General features: G+C 43.7%; 1 protein-coding gene across 1 annotated transcript in view; it reads left to right on the top strand.

The window, feature by feature from the left end:
* UBR5 (ubiquitin protein ligase E3 component n-recognin 5) overlaps positions 1–18,029 on the top strand; it is a 3,965,620-nt gene that overhangs the window by 298,399 nt on the left and 3,649,192 nt on the right. Inside the window, exon 5 of the mRNA XM_044065648.1 lies at positions 6,220–6,234. Coding sequence (XP_043921583.1) covers positions 6,220–6,234 — 15 coding nt within the window. The remainder of the gene's footprint in view (positions 1–6,219; positions 6,235–18,029) is intronic.

Raw genomic sequence — 18,029 nt, 5'->3', positions numbered from 1 at the left:
CCTGGGGAACTCCAGCCATGGATCTGTTAAACTTCTCCACTAAACCACCAGCTGCCAAAGTTTTGCACAAAGAGGTTTCATCACACAGCTTGGAAAGTGGATGCTCTTTCTTTCAGTTGGAAAAATCTTCATGTGTATGCGTTTCCACCTCTGCCTCTTCTTCCAAAGGTGCTTCTAAAGGTCAGACAAGACAAGCCAAGGATGATTTTAATAGCTCCAGATTGGCCTCGGCAGCACTGGTACCCATTACTGAGGAGTCTGGTAAAGAAGCCTCCATGGCCTTTACCCTTGATTCCACATCTGTTGTCTCAGAAGGACGGTCGTCTGCTCAATGTCAAGCTTCACTCTCTTCATCTAACAGCCTGGCATATTCTGTTTTGAAAGACAGCAGGTCTCAACTTCCTCAACAAGTTTTAAATGTGATTATGGAAGCCAGAAGACCTAGTACAAGGAAAGTGTATGCAGAAAAATGGAAGAGATTTTTATTTTGGACTGCAGCAAAGAATTTGGAGATTTCAGAGCCTAATTTGAGTGTGGCTCTTCAATATCTTACTGAATTATTGGACAAAGGTTTGTCTTTCTCTTCCATTAAGATTCATGCTGCAGCAATTTCAGCTCACTATGATTGTGACCCACCATTGTTTTCACATCCTTTGTTCAAGCAATTTCTTAGAGGGGCAAAGAATATAAGACCCCCACGTATAGCTCCTACTCCTGCTTGGGATCTCAATTTTGTGTTGGAGAAACTTACTCTACAACCTTTTGAGCCTGCAGCTACTGCTGAACTGAAATACTTGTCATGGAAGACTGCTTTTTGTTGGTCATTACTTCTGCAAGAAGGGTTTCTGAGTTACAGGCCCTTATGGCGGTTGAGCCTTTTATGATTTTTCATAAGGATAGGGTATCATTACGTACTAATCCTTCCTTTATGCCTAAAGTGGTTTCTAGTGTGGCTTTAAACCAAACTATTCATTTGCCTACGTTTTATGCAGATCCCCAAAATAAAGGGAAAAGATTTTGCACACTTTAGATGTACACAGGCAATTCGTTATTATTTGAGCAGGACTAAGGATTTTAGGCAGTCTCAGCAGTTGTTTGTTTCTTTTGCTTTGAGTTCTCAGGGCAAGCCTGTGTCAAAACAAACTATTTCTAGGTGGATTGGGTTTTGCATTGCATTTTGTTATTCCCATCATGGCAAGGAGATTCCAGCTGGGATTAGGCCTCATTCCACTAGGGCTACTGCCACTTCAACAGCATTTCTAAGGGGTGGCAACTAAGGATATTTTGGAGGCAGCTACTTGGAGTTCAGTGCATACTTTCTCTAAGCATTACCACCTTCCTCTCTACTCTAAGTCTAGGGCTGGTTTTGCCACAGCTATTTTGCAAGGCATGTTATCAGCTCCTGCTTCCTTATGATTTGCCAGCCTCCCTTACCTCTGCTTTGGGATTCTACCCAATAGTTAGGACTGCAGCAATGTGGAATGAAGAACATAGTACAGTTTTGTACCTACCATAAATGTAGATGTTCGAGGATCCACATTGCTGCAGTCCAATTACCCTCCCTCCTTCCCTCTGTGTTTAGGGGTGGTTGTGTAGGTGAGGTTATATTCTGCTAATTTTGTATATTTTGTATATATTTTGGTGCAGATATGTTGGGAGTTTTTGGTTTTTGGCTTTATCTTTTCAGGGTCTTCTGACATCTGGGGCAAGAAAAGACTGAGGATATGACGTCGGTCATGCGCATTAGTACCCTGACGTTCTGACGTCAGTCTAATGCGCCCTGACCGACGTCAGCCATATACTTTGGTATTCGGGCCGACTGGACAGCGGACTACCCAATAGTTAGGACTGCAGCAATGTGGATCCTCGAACATCTACATTTATGGTAGGTACAAAACTGTACTTTTTCTGGTGCGGATCAAGACCAGAGACGCCGTGTGAGAGACTAAATGAACTTGTGTTTAATTTTTCAACATCTGATCTTTCTTTGCTTAACAAAGGACTTACTTATATCCCCTCACAAGGTAGTAGCCTGAGTGAGATGCTAACTGATTTAAGAGTTTTTGGACGCTCAGTGTCCCTGAAATTGTTTTTTAATGTTAAACAAACTATGAGGAAAAATACTTTAGTTTGTCCTTCAGATTTTAAGCGTAAAAGTACTTTTACGCCAGCGTTACCAGCTCAGGTAGAATGTTTCATTAAACTCTGTGAACAAGATTTTTATAAATATTTTTTTACATACTAGAAAGAAATGTATGATGTAATGTATGATGTAATGTGATCCTATCTCGCCTACATTTTCTACAGATGGGTTTGGAGCCGATCCTCGGCTCCGACTCTGCCGCTATACAATAGAATGCAGTCTCTTATTGGCTGAGTTACCTCATATCCCAGGATGCACCACAACTGCTTCCCCAGATCTCGTTTGCCGCTTCTGAAGCAAAGATGTGGTCTCGGACTTGGCTGAGCTAAGTACCTCCTTACTGACAAATTTTCTGTCAAATTTGAGCTAAAATTAACCCAAAAGCTGTTTTAACAGCTACTTGTTGTTGTGTGACTGTGGTTCAGATTTTTCTGAGGTAAAATTGTATTTTTTTGGGCAGTGATCCCGTCGAGTCAGAGGGGCCTAGCTTTTTCCTAGGCATTGACTTAGAATCTAGGTTGTTGTTGATAGTTGTGTACCTTCTTTGTTTTTTTTTTCCTCTGGAAAAGTTTAGTGTGTTGATTCAGTCAACATGTCGAAGGAACATAGACAGTCAGGTTTCAAAAAATGTTCCAAATGTAGCTATAAAATGTCCATCACGGACGACCATTCTTTATGTATTTACTGCTTGGGTCCGAAGCACCTCCAGGAATCCTGTAGCGTTTGCCACGCTTTTTCCTCTTGCATGCTCCAAGAGAGGAAAAATAAGTTGATTTTGAAAGGGCTCATTACCCCCTCCTTTGAGGAAGCCCTATCTTCTTCTTCTTCTCCTTCTAGGAAGAAAAAATCTTCGGCTCCGACCAGCCCGTCAGACCCGGCAGCAAAAAAGTCAAGGCAGGCTTCTCCGTCGGCTCCATGGACTTCGGAGCCGAGGGCGGAACGGTCTGTCTCGATGTCTCCAGCCTCGACTCCTCTGGCTTCGGAGTCGAGAGCTCGGGCGTCGAGAGGCGAGCCATCTCCATCGGCTCCACTGCCTTCGGAGCCGATGAAGGTTGCCCGCTCAGACTCTTCCCCTTCGGTGCCGAAGTCCCCATCGGCTCTGAGGGAAATTGCAGTGGTAGTGGAATCTCCCTCGGCGCCGATACTTCTCGAAACTATACGGAGCCGGTCCCCCAGTTTTTCTGAGCCGGCGGAGAAGTCGACTCGGACCCGGTCGGTCTCTTCTTGGTCGTCGAGGGTGTCTGATTCGGATGTAGACAGGGTGCTTCAAAGGCTTTTCCAGTCTCCGGTCTTTCAGAAGTTGGTCTCTGCTCCAGCCCAGTCGGCTCTGGAGCCGGTTTCCCACCCTGCTATCTCGGTTCCTCCTCCAACAGCTTCGGCGCCGTTGGGAGTCTGTGTTGGTGGAGCCGGTGGAGGTTGTCAGGTCGGTTCCGACCCTAACTCCAACCCCGCCCTTTGGGTCGGGGTTCGGTACGCGGACCTCCTCTGTCGGCCCCGGGGGGGGACGCTTCGGGACCGATCCTTTCGGTTCCGAGCCTCCCTCTCGGTGCGTCGGCTGTGGGAGTTCCGACTGCTGTTGTGGCCTTGGGGGTTGAACCATCCCAGGACTCTGGGGGTCCCGCCTTCAAGGCCATGAGGAGTGCCTTGGCCAAATCCTCTCTGGCCACTTCTACCATCTCACCACCACCTTCCCTTGGCACGGAGACTGGCTCCTTTGCAATCCCCCTGTCTCACGGCAGCGGAGCCCTGGGGCCTGAGGTTACCCCCATTGGGGGTTCCCTTCTTCCTGGAGGTCCATCCGAAACGTCTTCGGAGGAACCTCCGAGGAAGAGACAGTGCAAGAGGAAGCACGTCGACTCCCCTGATGAGTCTCTCACCTCGGATACCGACCTCGATGATGCGGAAGGGTCCCCCAAGTCGTCCTCGGATGATGTATCCTTTGCGGACATCTTGGAGATCCTTAAGCAAGAGGCGACTGGCAGTCCAAACCCCCCTTCTGCTGAGGAGTCGGTGTTCCTCAAGGCCTTCGGGGCTCAGCCCTCCGCCTCCTGGGTGTCTCTGCCCTTCGATGAGCTCATGGATTTGATCTCTCGAAGGGCGTGGGAACACCCGGACTCTGTTGAACCGGTGCCAGCTCGCCCCAATAAATTTCTTTCGGCACCCCCTGATAAGGACTTTCTTTCCAAAGGTGTGGCTGTAGATGCCTTGGTGGTGGCATCTGCCACGCAGCAAGATGTGGCAGAGGCTTCAACGTCCGTCCATCCTCCTAATAAGGAGTCTAGGAGCATGGATCGGTACGGAAAGCGCACCCTTACTTCAGCAACCTTTACTTTAAGGTCTCTGAACTACTTGACGCATTTCACCAGACTGCAGAGGGATCTGGTCAAGGAGCTTTCGGATACCCTCTCTGGTAACTTACCTGAGCAGTTAGCCCAGACGGTTAACTCCCAATTGGCTACTCTGTCCTCGTTATCCAACTCGTCCATGAGGCTCATTTCGTATGCAGCCGAAGGAGCGAGCAGAGCGGCAGGCACAGGTGTTGCTCTAAGGAGACAAGCCTGGCTACGCCTGTGTCACTTTGCGGAGGCCTTTAAGTCTTCCTTTGCCGACGCCCCCTTCGATGGGTCCTCTCTGTTTGGACCTAAGGTAAAGGACATCGCTGCGAACAGGAGGGTAAGACTTTAACTGCCGTAGGGGCCCGGTTTTCCACTCCCTTCAGACCTTATCCCAAGACTCGAAGAGGAGGGAAAATGTGGTTCCGTAAGTCTCAAAAGCCTTACTCGTCGGAGCAGAGCGATTCCCCTTCTAGAGGCAGAGGAAGGGGAAATTTTTCAGGAGAGGCGCCGTCCCAGAGGCGGCGGAGGCCCCGCAACACTGGAGACCCTTGAGTCCTTTCGTGGCTCCTCCTCCTTCCAGCATCCCTGAAGGAGTGCCCGACTGTGCAGCTCCGGAGCCAGTCGGGGGTTGTTTTTCGAGGCACCTAAAGGCCTGGGAAAGTATCACTCAGGACCAATGGGTGCTCCGAATCATCGCCGGAGGTTACACCATTCCCTTCTCTCAACCCCCTCCACCGTCCCAAAGAATCCCGGACCAGCCACCCAGTCAACGGGATCTGGCAGCCAGCGAAATTTCGAAGCTGCTTCAAAAAGGAGTCATCCAACCTGTCCCCGCAGACCAGGCCGGATCAGGGACTTTCAAGATTCTTTTTGGTACCAAAAAAGACCGGGGACTTGAGGCCCATTTTGGATCTCAGCAGATTAAACCGATCAGTGAAAAAGTCCGAATTCTGGATGGTCACCTTGCAATCCATTCTCCCGCTTTTGGAGAAGGGTGTTTGGATGTGCTCCATAGATCTCAGACACCTGTTATCACATTCTGATAGATCAGGCGTCAAGGAGACACTTGCGCTTCAGCCTAGGAGACAGTCATTTCCAGTTCCGTGCACTGCCATTTGGTCTCACCACAGCCCCCAGGGTGTTCAAATGTTTGGCAGTGGTGACTGCTCACCTGAGAAGTCTAGGATTCCAGGTGTTTCCATACCTAGACGACTGGCTCCTAACTGCCACCTCCAGGCATCTACTCTTAAAAACTCTAGCAGTCACTATCTCCCTAGGCAACTCCTTAGGAATCACCTTCAATTGGACAAAATCCGTATTGCTGCCATCACAGCGTATTCTGTTTTTTGGTGCAGAAATAGACTCAAGGCAGATGCGAGTCTATCTTCCTGCGGAAAGGATAGCAACATTGCAGTCTCAGGTTCGGGCGTTACTCCTCAGACGTCGAGCTCCAGCGAGAATGGTCCTGCAGCTGTTGGGTTCCATGTCAGCCACCATTCTTCTCGTCCCCTTGGCAAGGTTGCATATGAGATTACTCCAGTGGCTCCTCTCAGTCCAGTGGTCTTATCAAGACCTTCCCCTCAGTCACCACATTTTGATCACAGGGACGTGCAAACAGGATCTTCGTTGGTGGCTTCTTTCCTCCAACTTGGATCAGGGGCGTCCCTTCGTCCTCCCATCCCCCTCGGCCACGTTGACTACAGACACCTCCCAGACAGGGGGGGGGCATTATCTGGGCAGGTCGGTCCAAGGCACGTGGCACTCCGAGAGTCCTCCTCCACATCAATATCCTGGAAATGAGGGTGGTGCTTTTAACGTTGCAAGCACTGCACGATCACATCCCCCAGGGTACGATTACCATTCAGTCCGACAACATGTCGGTAGTCTGGTACTTGAACAAGCAAGGAGGGACCAGGTCTTACCCCCTTTGCAGAGAGGCCATGAAAGTATGGGATTGGGCGATTGCTACCAAACGTTTTCTAGCGGCAACACACATTCCGGGGAGATCCAATGTGATAGCCGACAGACTGAGCAGGACTATTCTCTCCCCTCACGAATGGTCTGGGCCTCCCTCTTTTCCGGACCGCGGCACCTTCAAGGTGATGAGTGTGCTGTCCAACGAGACAGCCCCACCCTCAGCTCCATTGGCTCCATCCCCATTGATACCGGTGTCTGCCTCTGATCCTTCTCTCTGTCCAAGAGTAGGGAGCCGATGCCCCATGATGCCCTGCAGGGCAACCCCTCTTCGTCCGAAACCTCTCCTGAGCATGCCTCAGAGGAGGTTCCCAAGAAGAAGAAATGTAAGAGGAAGCATGTGGACTCACCGGAGTCGGTCACTTTTGACACGGACTTGGATAACTCGGAAGGGTCCCCACGGTCCCCATCTGAAGATGTCTCATTCTCAGACATCCTGGAGATCCTTAGGCAGAGGGGAAATGGTGAGTCCCTTTCCCCTTCTGGGGATGACTCCATGTACCTGGACGCGTTTGGTTCCCGACCCTCCACCTCCTTGGTGTCTCCGCCTTTCGACCCACTTTTGTCTGTAGTGAGTCAAAAGGGGTGGAGTGCTCCAGAGACCATGGAGCCCGTTCCGAGAATGCCCAACAAGTTCATGACCGCACCAGAGGACAAGACTTTTCTCTCTAAAGGAGTGCCAGTTGATGCTGCTATGGTGGCAGCAGCCACCAAGAAGGAACTCGCGGAGACTTCCTCTTCTATCCATCCACCAAACAAGGAGTCTAGAGACATGGATAAATATGGGAAGCGTGTTTTCTCTTCAGCGGCCTTTACTCTTCGGTTGCTGAGCTATTTGACACATTTCACAAGACTTCAGAGAGATCTCTTTAAAGAGTTGGGAGATACCTTCCAGGATCCTTCAGCTGAGGGATCAGCTTCCAAGTCGGCTAACCAGCTAGGGACCCTAACCTCCATTGTTAGCTCCTCCATGCACCTGATTATGCAGCAGATGGAGTGAGTAGGTCTGCAGGCACAGGAGTGGCTCTTAGCAGATACTCCTGGATGTGCCTTTGTCAATTTGCGGAGCACTTCAAGTCCTCCTTTACGAATGCTCCCTTTGATGGCTCGGCCTTGTAAGGGCTGCAAGTTCGAGATACTCTTAACAGGAGTGAACGAGATTGCAAAACTCTCTGCCATAGGAGTCCGTTTTTCCGATCCATCCCAGCCTTATCCCAAAGACCAAAAGAGTTGCAAAATGTGGTTCTGTAAATCCCAGAGAGCTTCGCCGAACACTCTATACAATTCCCCCAGGGGCAGAGGGGGAAATAACGGGAGATGAACTCGTGGTGGGGGGGGGGGGTCTGCAACAGGGCTACAAGGATATGTCCTCTACCAGGCCTTTTCAGAATCCCTGAAGGATTGCCCTACTGCCCACCTCTGGAGGCAGTCGGGGGCAGAATATCACTGTACCCAAGAGCCTGACGAGATGTAACAGAAGACGCGTGGATATGGTGCATAATATCCAGTTGTTACAAAATTCCTTTCTCACAAACTCCCCAAGAAGTCAAAAACCATCAGTCTCAGATGTTCCACCCAATCTTTGGGATCAAGCAGCCTTAGAAGTAAAAAGTGTGCTGCAAAAAAGAGCCATTCAGCAGGTCCGCACAGACCAGATAGAATCCGGAACTTACTCCAGGCTCTTTTTAGTTCCGAAAAAGACAGGGGGCTGGAGACCTATTCTGGATCTCAGCAAGTTAAACAGGTCAGTAAAGACCAAGTTCCGGATGGTGACGCTGCAGTCCATTCTACCTTTTTTGGGTCAGGGCGATTGGATGTGCTCTATTGATTTCCAGGATGCGTACTACCATATAGAAATGGACAGGCAGTCCAGGAGACATTTATGCTTCAGGGTGGGAGCCAGTCATTACCAGTTCAGAGCGCTGCCCTTTGGTCTCACCACAGCCCCCAAGGGTGTTCACCAAATTCATGGCAGTAGTGATGGCTCATCTGAGACATTTGGGATTCCAGGCATTTCTTTATCTAGATGACTGGCTCCTCACTGCCACCACTGAGCATCATCTCTTAAGGGCCAGGAACCACATGATTCATACTTGTGCACGTCTAGGAATCACAGTAAATTACGAAAAATCGGCCTTGTTGCCCTCTGTGTATTACTTTCATAGGTGCCACCTAAATACAAGAGACATGATAGCCAAGCTCCCACAAGAAAGGGTACTTGCCATTCGTCATCAGGTCTCTCTTCTCTTGTCAAAGTCAAAGGTTCAGGCACGGTTAGTCCTAAAGGTCTTGGGTTTGATGGCGGCTGCCATTACTGTAGTCCCATTAGCTCATTACCATATGAGGATTTTGCATTGGCTCCTCTTCACTCAGTGATCGTATCAGGATCTACCAATGTCACATATGATCGTAGTCACGGATGCTTGCAAGAAAGATCTACAGTGGTGGCTCGCCTCTCCACTAGTCACATTAGGCAGACCCTTTGTAGCCCTTCATCCAATAGCCTCAGTGACCATGGATGCTTCCCAGATTGGGGGGGGGGGGGCATTATCTGGGACAGACAGTCCAAGGAATTTCGCAACCTCACGAGTACCATTTGCACATCAGTGTCCTGAAAATGAGAGCAGTGATGTTAGCGTTGCAAGCACTTCAAGACTCTCTTCCTTTGGGCTATATAGCAATTCAGACGGACAACATGTCAGTAGTGTGGTACATCAACAAACAGGGCAGAACCAAATCTTACCCCTTGAGTCCGTGTTTTCTGGTTGCAGTGCACATCCTGGGGAAGTCCAACGTGATAGCGGACAAGCTCGGCAGGGTAAATGTTCTTTGTGTTTCACTGTTGCAGTCATTACATTTGGGTTATCTGCTTGCAGGTAGCTCTCAGTTGGCCTGATTAACAAAGTCTTGGTTCCTGTGTCGGTTGTAGTCCCTTCTTCCATGATGTCAGGTCGTCAGGGGTATAAAACATGCAGCCGACGCCATTACATCAGTCTTTCTTGCCATGCGTTGCCTGAAGCAGAAGAAGTTCGCAAGTGCTGGTCGGCCGACTCCTGAAATTTACGTTTTCGAGTTTCAGAACTGAAGTCTTCAACTAAAGCTAAGTACCCCATTGGGGAAACTTTTTCTTGCTCCTTACCGATGTCAGTAAAACTTAATAATTGCATTACTTGTGGAAAGCAAATACCTCAAAGATTTTCATTCGTACTGCCTTGCCTAGGCCTTGACCACGACGTACCTTGCTGTCAGTTTTGTGCTTTATTTAATCAGCGTACTATCCGTCGTCTGTATATTTTTACCACTAAATATTGTGACAAACTACAACTCATAAAATATCGTAAGCTGCAGCGTGATTTCAGGGACTTTTCCCTTGGGCAAGTGTTTGTTTGGCCCAGATCCAATACTGTTCAACAAGTGAGAGGCGATACAGCATTAGCAGCACCAAACCTCCATAATGGTGAACCTCCTATGGCTGATTTCGCATTTTTGCACACAGCTTCTTTAGAACATGAGAGCAGTGTCAGTGAAACTTTTACCACACTGCCGGACGGTAATCAGATACCAGGTAATTCAGTCCATGTGGATACTCCTCCACCGAATCAACAGGCTTACAGAGAGGGGCACATGGGTAACATGTTGGGAGCCAGACCCAAGTTTTCCACCAGCGGAATACAGCGTTTTTTGCCTCTTCCTGTGAGAAAGAGGCCAATATCAAGAAATTGTTCCAGCAGCAGAAGCCGAAGGAAAAGGAAGTTTTCTGGTGCGGATCAAGACCAGAGACGCCATGCGAGAGACTAAATGAACTTGTGTTTAATTTTTCAACATCTGATCTTTCTTTGCTTAACAAAGGACTTACTTATATCCCCTCACAAGGTAGTAGCCTGAGTGAGATGCTAACTGATTTAAGAGTTCTTGGACGCTCAGTGTCCCTGAAATTGTTTTTTTAATGTTAAACAAACTATGAGGAAAAATACTTTAGTTTGTCCTTCAGATTTTAAGCGTAAAAGTACTTTTACGCCAGTGTTACCAGCTCAGGTAGAATGTTTCATTAAACTCTGTGAACAAGATTTTTATAAATATTTTTTACATACTAGAAAGAAATGTATGTTTTTTAATACTTCTAGAGAGGAATGGTGTTCTCTACAAAGTTTAATTCACAATACGGAGCTTACGATTAAGCCAGCGGATAAGGGGGGTGGGGTTGTTATACTGAACACCACTGACTACAACGCAACTATGTATTCTATGTTGAATGAAGTTACTACATATAGCGAGATAGATAATACAGCGCTAGCAAGAATTATTAAGCATATCCATGAGGGGATTTATGACTTGTTGATGTGTAGACAAATAAGCCAAGAATTGTATGATTATTTTTATGTGGAACAACCTGTGATTCCTTACATCAAAGGACTTCCAAAAGTACATAAGAAGGTGGTTCCGCTACCTATGCATCCCATAGTCTCTGGAAAGTGATGGGCTACAGAGACGATATCTGTGTACATTGAGAAGACATTAAGTCCCATGGTTAGATTGGTTTCGACCATACTCAGGGATACTTACCAATTGATAGATATGTTTGAAAATGTTTCTGTTAATTGGAAAATAGACACTTGTCTTTTAGTTACACTAGATGTAAAAAATCTATTTACATCGATCCCTAATGAATATGGTATAGAAACCATTAGGGACTTATTGAATCACAATGTTAATTTTAAGCAGGATCAACAGATACTTATATGTGCCTTATTAGACGTAGTTTTAGCTAACAATGTCTTCATGTTTAGGGACAAGTTATATTTGCAGAAATGGGGTGTCGCTATGGGCACCCATGCTAACCTGGTAGTTTACTACTGGGAAAAGAACCACCTTTTTAATAGTAAATACTATGATAAAGTCCTGCTGTTCAGAAGGTTTGTGGATGATATCCTTATTTTTTGGAATGGAACTGTAGATGAATTAAAGGATTTCATCTGTTATCTAGAGTCCACGACCAGTTTTCTGAGATTCACGAGTGATTAATTTTCTAGATATCAACATAAGCATAGATAGACATGGTAAGGTTTTAACGTCTTTATACAGGAAACCATGCTGGAAAAACACTCTGCTTCAGTTTAGCAGCATGCATCCCCGCCATATAGTCCCCAACTTAGTTAGGAGCCAGTTCATGAGACTCATTAGGTTATGTAAAGTTAGCCACGAATTAGAGAAACAGGCTGATATAATGGAATGCCTCTTCGTTGAGAGAGGCTATGATAGAGGCATGGTGAAAGATATTAGAAATTTGATATTAAATAAAAACAAAAATAACAATAATAACACTAATATAGGTAGAAAAGGGTACATTGGCTTTAAGAGTCTTACATCAGCTACCAAGGAGATGAATGATAAGAGATTAACTTTTATTACTAGATTAAGAAAACCACAAGCAGGGGTGAAACAAAACTGTAAATCCAAAATAAAGGAAAGGAAATGCCACGGAAGCTCCAAAGTAAAATTGTGTAGTTTTTAATCCACGACAGCCAAAAACAGCAAATCCACAACACAGCAACACAGCAACGGAAAGGCACCAACATTAACGCTATTAAGTCCAAATGCGTTTTCGTTTGTATCCCAACACTTCATCAGATGTAATTTGTTAAGCAATTCTATCTAGTTTAAATACTCCATACAATAAATTAATTAAAAAATGTTTCAATTAAATTAATTACACCATTTAAAAAGACATCCTTTAAAAATACCTTAATCCACTTGTTAATGTATCACCATTTCATTATATGCAAACATCTTTAGAAAGAAATTCAAAACTCATACATAATTAGAAAATAAATATTTGCTTATATATTCCAACAGGAATTAATATGGTTAATGTATTAAATTATATAAAAACGCAATGTCTTAATTGTGACAGAAGTATTAACCAGTGAATAAACTGCCATCTAGTGACCATACATATATATTACAATTGAATTGTTGATTCCCAAAGGGAATTTTCTGAAAAATAATTTACATCAATAAATAAATAAATAAATGCCTATTATCACAAAATCAATATGAAAGAAAAAATATATATATAAATATTTTACAATTGTAAAATATTTATATATATATTTTTTCTTTCATATTCATTCTATATGTATGATTGTGTCTAGTGTATCAATTATTTTATACATTTATAATATTGTGGATTTTTAATAGATTTTTAAATATGTATATATGAATTATTTTGGTCCTTAGGAGCTTAGCTATACATTGATTTTGTGATAATAGGCATTTATTTATTTATTTATTGATGTAAATTATTTTTCAGAAAATTCCCTTTGGGAATCAACAATTCAATTGTAATATATATGTATGGTCACTAGATGGCAGTTTATTCACTGGTTAATACTTCTGTCACAATTAAGACATTGCGTTTTTATATAATTTAATACATTAACCATATTAATTCCTGTTGGAATATATAAGCAAATATTTATTTTCTAATTATGTATGAGTTTTGAATTTCTTTCTAAAGATGTTTGCATATAATGAAATGGTGATACATTAACAAGTGGATTAAGGTATTTTTAAAGGATGTCTTTTTAAATGGTGTAATTAATTTAATTGAAAAATTTTTTAATTAATTTATTGTATGGAGTATTTAAACTAGATAGAATTGCTTAACAAATTACATCTGATGAAGTGTTGGGATACAAACGAAAACGCATTTGGACTTAATAGCGTTAATGTTGGTGCCTTTCCGTTGCTGTGTTGCTGTGTTGTGGATTTGCTGTTTTTGGCTGTCGTGGATTAAAAACTACACAATTTTACTTTGGAGCTTCCGTGGCATTTCCTTTCCTTTATTTTGGTTTTATTACTAGATTCACTAACGATAATAAAGAAATATCAAGGGTTATAAGAAAAATTGGCATGTTTTAACAATAGATCCACATATTGCAGATATTGTAGGTATAACACCCCGTTTTACTTGTAGAAACAGTAAAAACCTGAAGCGGCTACTTTGTATTGAACATGAACAGAGTTCAGTAAAACAATACTCAGATAAAATGAGAATGGGCACATATCCTTGCAAGAAGTGCAATATGTGTGGTTTGATTACTGACACAAGTATTCATGCATCCGGATATTGATTATGTTTTTGAACCTAGATTTTTTGCTTCTTGCAACAGTAGTAACCTCGTATATTTAGCTACATGCGTACGATGTGAAGCGTTCTATTTTGGTTTAACAAAGAGAAGGCTTAAGGATAGGATGTATAGTCATTCTTATGAAATCAAAAAGTCTAACCAACAGAATGCTTTAGCTAGACATATTATGTTAAATGAGGGACATGATTTTAGATTCAGAGTGTTACAATTAGTAACTCCTAGGAGAAGAGGGGGTAGTAATATGAATTATTTGGAGACTCTGGAGCTACAGTGGATTTTTAAACTGAGAGCACATTTATCATCTGGTCTTAAGTCCATAAATATTAAGCCCATACTTGAAGCATGTAGTAATAAATGAAGGTTTTTACACTTTATATAAATACATTTATTTATAATTAAAATATTAGTATTTGCTTTATTAATAAGTATAATGTAGTGTTTCATGGAGTATGGGCATTTTCTCATATATTTATTTGCTTCATTTATTTATCTATTTAATTATTTATTTATTTATGCATATACATTTTCATATACACATATTCATCTTTATTTTTATGTATTTGGTATGTTTACATTTATGTTTGTATTTGTATCTGCATAATATAATAGGTATTATTTTATGGTAATTAATGGAATTTTGCACATGAATTAATATAGTATATAAGGTATTTTTATTTATTTTTTTATATTTTTTATATTTCTCATGTCCTATATGTATCTATTTTTTATATGCGTATATATTATATATGTATTTTTGAAAAAATACACTATGAATGATGGGTGTTTGGTGATTTTAAAGTATTGTTATTTCATCATTTCCTTGTATTTATTTTATTTGATTCCACTATTCTGTGGAATGCAGTTATTTGGAGGAATAGGATCTTTAGGTATGTCTCATTCTCTCTCTGCTTTCTACTTGTAGAGCTCACAGAGCTATCAGGAAGCTGGTATACTTTATTGTACTGCACTGATTATTTAATTGTTTAATTGTTAAATTGATTGGTTAATTGATCATTAACCATTGTATAAAAGTGGTTTTATAAATTTAGATGTTAAGATCTGAAGAAGCGTACTGGTTGGTACGCGAAAGCGCTCATCTGTTCTTTTTATTTAATAAATCAGTTGGACTTTTATACAGCAGTATTTTTTAGTGGTGGTTTCACTCGTGTATGTTTTTTGATTTTTTGATTTATTTCGGTTCTTGGTTTAATTATCCAGAAATGTCGTCTGTTAGCCATCCGACTACTGGGATTCTGAAAAAAACGCAAAGATAGACAGAGACCGGCCGCCGAAGTCCAAAACTGCTGAAGACGCTTCTCCTAAGCCAGTCGCCATTTCACCGGTACTCAGTGAGGCGCTTTTGCAGCTCCTGATACCCGCTACTTCTGATTATCAGGCCTCTATTAAGATCCATTCGAAGTCTGGTATGCCACGAGATGCTTCAACTGTGGAACCCGCGGATGTCTCTACCTTGGATGGGTCTGCAGCCGCTGTGCAGGCACCGGCGTCTGAGTGTGTATTCAGGCCCAATGGACTTGCATATTAAATCGACACCTCCTTCTTTACTTAGGCCTAAATCTTGATCCATGCCTAACAAAAAACGCCCAGGCCACATGCTCAGGCCTCTATGCCTAAAAAACAAATTATAAGAATGGCTGAAGATCTAATAACTCTAATAAGGGGTAGCCCCCCCCCTTCTAAGAGGTCTAGGATTGAAGTTGATTATGAATCTTCTGATCAGGATTCTGTTTTTTCTGATTTTTCTGATGATCTGAATTTGCCCTTATCTACTTATGAAGATTCTGATGCAGAGGACTCCATTCCCTTTGCTTCCCCTCCTGAGGATTTTTCTTTTGGGGAAACCTTACATACTCTAAGGGAGCATTTCCACTGGGAAAGCCAGGATTGTTCTGATTCAAAAAAGAGGCTTAGGGATTTCCTTCTCCTACCTCAGCATAGGCCTTTAGCTCTTCCTCCTGTACTAGACATTGTTGATGATGCTTTTTCAGAATCTAGTTTGGCCCCTGATTCCCTGCCTCCTGCTCCCAGAAAACCTGACAGATACTACAGGGTCACTGAATCCCACAAGTTCCTAAAAATCGTATTGTAGATCCAGAGACCATTTCACAGGGGCCCAAGGGCATTAAGGCTTCTACTGCTAAAAATCCTACCTCTTCTGATAGAGACTCCAGGGATCTGGATTGATGGGGTAAGAAGGTTTACACTTCTGCAACCTTGGCCATTAGGGCTTTAAAATGCCATTTTCATAAGTTAAAGTATCAGCAACATGTTATTGGACTGCTTAAACAGAAAATGATTATTCCTGACTGTGTGGAAAGTAAAGAATTACAGGATTTAATGCATTCTGCTGAACAAGTTGGAAAGCATACTTTGCAATGTGGTTTTGATTCATTAGAGGCCTCTTGCAGGTCTTCTGTTACTGGGTCTGTGCTCAGAAGGCATGCTTGGCTTAAGGAGCAATTTTTGCCTGATCATGTTAAAGCTAAATTGTTGGATGCTCCTTTAAATCAGCACCGCCTGTTTGGCAACAAGGCTGAGGAGGTTCTTAAAAAGATGGAAGATAAAGTTAAATCTATGCAAACTGTTAAAGATTTCTTACAAGTTTAGCCTCCTAGATTTAGTAGGCACTGGCCCTCTAAGAATTGGTCCTTTCCAGCCCCTTCCAGGTCTTAAACCAAACTAGACACAGCAAAAACCCCAGGCTTCAGTCCCAGGGGCCATGCAGAACTAAGCAGTTGGGGGGCCTCCACTTCCAAATCTGTGAATAATAAGACTCCCTCCTATGGTAAACTGTCACAATGACTTCCTTTTAAAATTTCCAAGCACTTATCAACTGACTGCCCCTTTCAGAGGAAAGATTGCCCTTCATGCAAATAATTGGGAACTCGTTTCCCCAGGGCAAATGGGTTTTAAATGTAGTGTCCCAGGGATACATATTTCACTTCCACACATTGCCAACACCAAGTGGGTGGCTGGACCTACCCCCAAATCAGTGGGCAGAGTCCCAAAAACAAGTACTTTCTCTTAAGCATGGGGGCTATTCAACTGGTACCAGAAGAGGAAAAGGGACAAGGTTTCTACTCAAGACTTTTCCTGGTACCCAGAAAAGACAATTCATGGCGTCCTATCCTGGACCTGTCTACTCTAAACACCTTTTTGGAGATTCCAGAATTCAAGATGCTGACTCTTCACCAATTACTTCCTGTGTTAGGCAAAGATGCCTGGTTGGCAACACTTTATTTAATAGAAGCACACCTGCACATCCCAATCGGGGAATCTTGCAGAAGATACCTACGCTTCAAAGCAGGCTACACTCACTATCAGATGTTCATCGTGTTATACTGCTGCAGTCATCACACTTGGGTTATCCTGCCGTCAGGCAGTCCCGCAGTCGGCTGAATCCCAAAGTCTTGGTCCGGCGTCTGTTGTCGCTTCTTCCCTGACGTCAGTGCGGCAGGGGGATAAAAGAGGCAGCAGACGACATTTTCTTCGGTCTTTCTTGCCGCGCGGTGCCCGAAGCAGAAGCAGTTCGCAAGTGCCGGTCGGCTAGCTCCTGAGATTTTTTAATCGAATTTCAGCCCAAAGTCTTCTCTAAAGCTAAGTACCCCATTGGGGAAATTTTTCTTGCCTCAGACCGATGTCGGACAAAGTTAATAATTGCATTTCTTGTGGGAAGCAAATACCTCATAAGGATTTTCATTCTTATTGTATTCCTTGCCTAGGCTCAGACCGCAATGTCTCTGGTTGTCGGTTTTGTGCTAGGTTCAACAAACGTACAATCAAGTGTCGGGCAGATTTCGCCCGACATTATTTTGGCAGAAAATTTAACTATAGCATGTTGTCGGAGCAACCGACATCAGCAATGATTAAAAAACGCAAGGATAAGGGCAGGCAACCAAGGCCAAGACCAGATACCAAGGCCTCAGCAAGGCCTGCCGCCGGTTCTCCGGTTTTCAGTGAGGTGCCTACGCAGCCCCTGTCTACCACTGATTTAGAAATTGATGGCCTCCCAGACCAAATCAGCTGGGCCGCAGGAGCCAGTTCCATCTCACCCCTCGGACGCCAACCCTGACGGTGATTCGGAAATTTTGGACAGGCCTTCTGTTTCTGAAGGTGTCTTCAGACCAGCAACTATCTCTAAGTCTTATGCTAAACTTAAAACCCCCTTAAAAGTTAGGAAACCGGGTCCACAGACCCCCCCCCCCCCCCACAGGACCCTATGCCTAAAAAACAGATGCTTAAGATGGTTGAGGATTTAATTACCCTTAACAGGGGTTCACAACCCCTTCCTGACAAAAGGCCTAGACTGGAGGAAGATTATCCTTCCTCTGACCAAGCATCCATTTCCTCAGCTAACTCTGAGGACCAGGATTATTCCTTCCTTCCTTATGAAGACTCAGATGC

Source organism: Protopterus annectens, chromosome 3.part0, assembly GCF_019279795.1.
Source record: "Protopterus annectens isolate FY-2018-M chromosome 3.part0, PAN1.0, whole genome shotgun sequence".
In the NCBI taxonomy this organism is placed as follows: domain Eukaryota; kingdom Metazoa; phylum Chordata; order Ceratodontiformes; family Protopteridae; genus Protopterus; species Protopterus annectens.
Note: the sequence above shows the minus strand (reverse complement) of the source record. Positions and strands in the feature narration are given on the sequence as shown.